General features: G+C 38.1%; 1 protein-coding gene across 1 annotated transcript; it reads left to right on the forward strand.

The window, feature by feature from the left end:
* The first annotated feature begins 23 nt into the window (after positions 1-23).
* On the forward strand, positions 24-1,746 carry LOC121965342 (gastrula zinc finger protein XlCGF8.2DB-like). Its single transcript, XM_042515499.1, has one exon. It carries the CDS (start codon positions 128-130, stop codon positions 1,226-1,228), a length of 1,101 nt encoding a protein of 366 aa, XP_042371433.1. The 5' UTR covers positions 24-127; the 3' UTR covers positions 1,229-1,746.
* Positions 1,747-3,171: the final 1,425 nt, after the last annotated feature.

Below are 3,171 nucleotides of genomic sequence, written 5' to 3' on the forward strand. Positions count from 1 at the left end.
GGGTTTAAACTCCCTGCAGGGCATCGAGGTCACTGTCGGTAATATTAACTGCAGTTCTGTCGAACGCTCGTTCAGCTGCTCTGAGTGCGGTCAAAGATTCGGCCGCAAGCCACATCTCAACGCACACATGAGAATCCACACAGGAGAGAAACCGTTCAGTTGCTCTTTCTGTGGTAAAAGGTTTTCCCAGAAGGGAAACTCCATCAGTCACATGAGGCTTCACACAGGAGAGAAACCCTTCAGCTGCTCTGTCTGTAAAAAGAGTTTTAGATACAGTGGAGACGTTAGCAGACACATGAGGATCCACACAGGAAAGAAAACATTCAAACGTAACGTTAGTGACATGATCAAAAGTAACATTCACACAAGACCAGAACGAACAGGGAACTTAGATCCCCAAAGTCAATTAGAACCAGATAGTAATGATAAACATTCATTACCGGAGGCTGAAGTCAGTGACCGTCAGTCGGGGTTCAACTCTGAACATGACTCTCTGAACGCTGAGAGATATAACTCTGAAAAAGAGTCGTTCAGCTGCTCCGAGTGCGGGAGGACGTTTTGCCGTAGGGACCATCTGATGAGCCACATGAGAACTCACACAGGAGAGAAACCATTCAGCTGCTCCGTTTGTCAGAAACGTTTCAGCTGCAGCGGAAACATTTTGGCACACATGAGAATTCACACAGGAGAGAAACCGTTCGAATGCTCATTCTGTAACAAAAGTTTCAGCCAGAAAGGAACTCTGCAGCTGCACACCAGAATTCACACGGGAGAGAAACCATTCAGTTGCCCATTTTGCGATAAAAGATTTGCGCATAAAAGACGTATGACACTGCACATGTCGGTCCACACAGAGGAGAAACGCTTCAGCTGCAGCGCATGTGACAAAAGATTCACTTGGTATACGCAGCTTAAAACTCACAAGTGTGTCGGTGAGTCCTCGCAGCTTCGTCAAAGCCAAACCGAGAAAAAGGCACCCGTTAAGAAGTCGTTCAGCTGCACTGAGTGTGGCAAAACATTTAGTCTGAAAGGTAATCTGAAAACACACATGAGAATTCACACAGGAGAGAAACCGTTTTGCTGCTCCATTTGTGGTAAACGTTTTAAACAGAACGTGCATCTTACAGAACATATGACAATTCACACAGGAGAAAAACTCTATAAATGCAGCATTTGTGGCAAAGGATTCAACAAGAAGTCACTTGTCAAAAACCATGTGTGTGTTTAATTTATTTTTTGGGATATTGATCAACATTCTGAAGTCAGAGTTTTGTTTGTCAGAAACATTTCGGCTGCAGCTGGAACAATTTGACACACATGAAAAGTCACACAGGAGAGAACCAGTTTGTGACAAAAGTTTCAGTTAGAAAGGAACTTTGCAACATCCGAGCATTCATACAGGAGAGAAACCATTTCGTTGCTCTGATTGTGGCAAAAGTTTTAAACAAAATGTGCATTCAGCTGCTATCCATACTATTTGATACCATTTTATGTTACGCCTTTTCGTCGAAAAAAATAAAATAAAAACTCAAAAAGTTCTATTTGAATGCTTTGTTTATGCCCTCTGGCTCCGTATTTACCCTGAAAGACCTTTTTTTTAAACTAATTCTGAATAGTGATGTTAAAATATTTGCAGTTGTTTGTTATTAGTACTGATGGCATGTTGAATAATTCTTTATGCACTGTGAAGGGACTTATGGCTTTTATTTTGGTGTAGTTGTAATTTTTTTTAATTAAAATTTGAATAGAAAAGAAAATGCCAAAGATTTTACTACGTAGGAATTTTTTTTTTTTGAATGAAAACATACTTTCTAAACTTGGTTTAACGATAACAGCATAATACTGCAAATACACCCTTTCAAACAGCAACAGACTTTTAATTCTTTCAAATATTCAGACATTGTAATATCAAAAATATATACAACAAAAATGTCAAACAGCTCATAACATCTGTAATATAAACAAAAAAAAAAGTATAGATTAAATTACCGTCTTTATTGGTATCACAAAATTATTTGGTTTCAGTCTAAAAACAAAATTTTGCCAACAAAAACAAAACAAAGTGATGCCTCCTGTGACTAATAAATACTAAAAATTGGTTGTAAAATAAACACAAAACCTTTTGAAGTCGAAGGCTCCTCCCCTGAGCCAAAATAAAAGCACGAGTCCTCCCCAGTGCTCAAAAATGATTTGACATCTGACTAATTTTGTTTTAGTTCCCTCATTTATTTGATTTTTCCTTTCAAGCAGGTAATGAGAACACAAGCATCTTTTTTCAATATTTGATTTTTACAGAAAAACAAATAAACGAAATTCTCACTCTTTTTGTTGTTGTTATTTTGTTTTCCAGGCGGAACTAAATAACTGAATAAAGAGACGATACACAAACCAAACTACACTAACAACAGTAATCAAAGACAATACAAATAAATTCACCTATCAGTCAACAAAAAAAAACAATCAAATACTATTAAATATCTTATTCAAAAATCAACATAAAACAACCAAAAACCCAAAAATATAGTAACCAACCAACACGCCACAGCACCAAACAGCCCGCAACTCATAACTGATGATGATTCCTTCACTTTTAACAAAAATACGGACGATTTTAAAACTCAGAACATCGAATCGATCGCTCGGCTGACGTCAGCGGGTCTTTTGAAAGTTTAAGGCCGTTAAAACACGCACGCGACATCACGTGATCACATGTGAAAGGACACGGTACCTTCGTGTTTCCGCTCAGTCAGCTGATCAAATATCCGAGAAAAGAGCCTGAAACCGCAGAGAGAAGCAGCGCCGCGTTTCCCCTCAAAAACATTCAAACTTTTCCGTTTCAACATCCCGTTTCCGCTTCAATATCCCGTTTCCGCTTCCTCTTCTTCTTCTGTTGGGTTTAACGCAAGCCTTAAACCAGGAAGTGCGCCATGCATTAATGCAAAATGTATATAGTGGCCGGAAGTGGAATTACACTTACGTTTTATAAACTAATGAGCTCAAAGTGTCGGCTGATGATTTATCATGTTTCATTTCACGTTTGACTTTTGGCTGGCTGGCTCTTTCAATAAATGTAAATAAACATTTTCTTTGTTTATCTCTGAAAATTATTTACAGTTTAATCTTTATCTACTCCAAGATATTTTGTTTTTTTTGTTCTGGCTTTTCAGACAC

This window comes from Plectropomus leopardus, unplaced genomic scaffold (assembly GCF_008729295.1).
Source record: "Plectropomus leopardus isolate mb unplaced genomic scaffold, YSFRI_Pleo_2.0 unplaced_scaffold19678, whole genome shotgun sequence".
Classification (NCBI taxonomy): domain Eukaryota; kingdom Metazoa; phylum Chordata; class Actinopteri; order Perciformes; family Serranidae; genus Plectropomus; species Plectropomus leopardus.

Bases quoted from the DNA above. Each gene is read 5' to 3' on its own strand.
- LOC121965342 (XM_042515499.1), top strand. From the start codon at position 128: ATGAGAATCCACACAGGAGAGAAACCGTTCAGTTGCTCTTTCTGTGGT.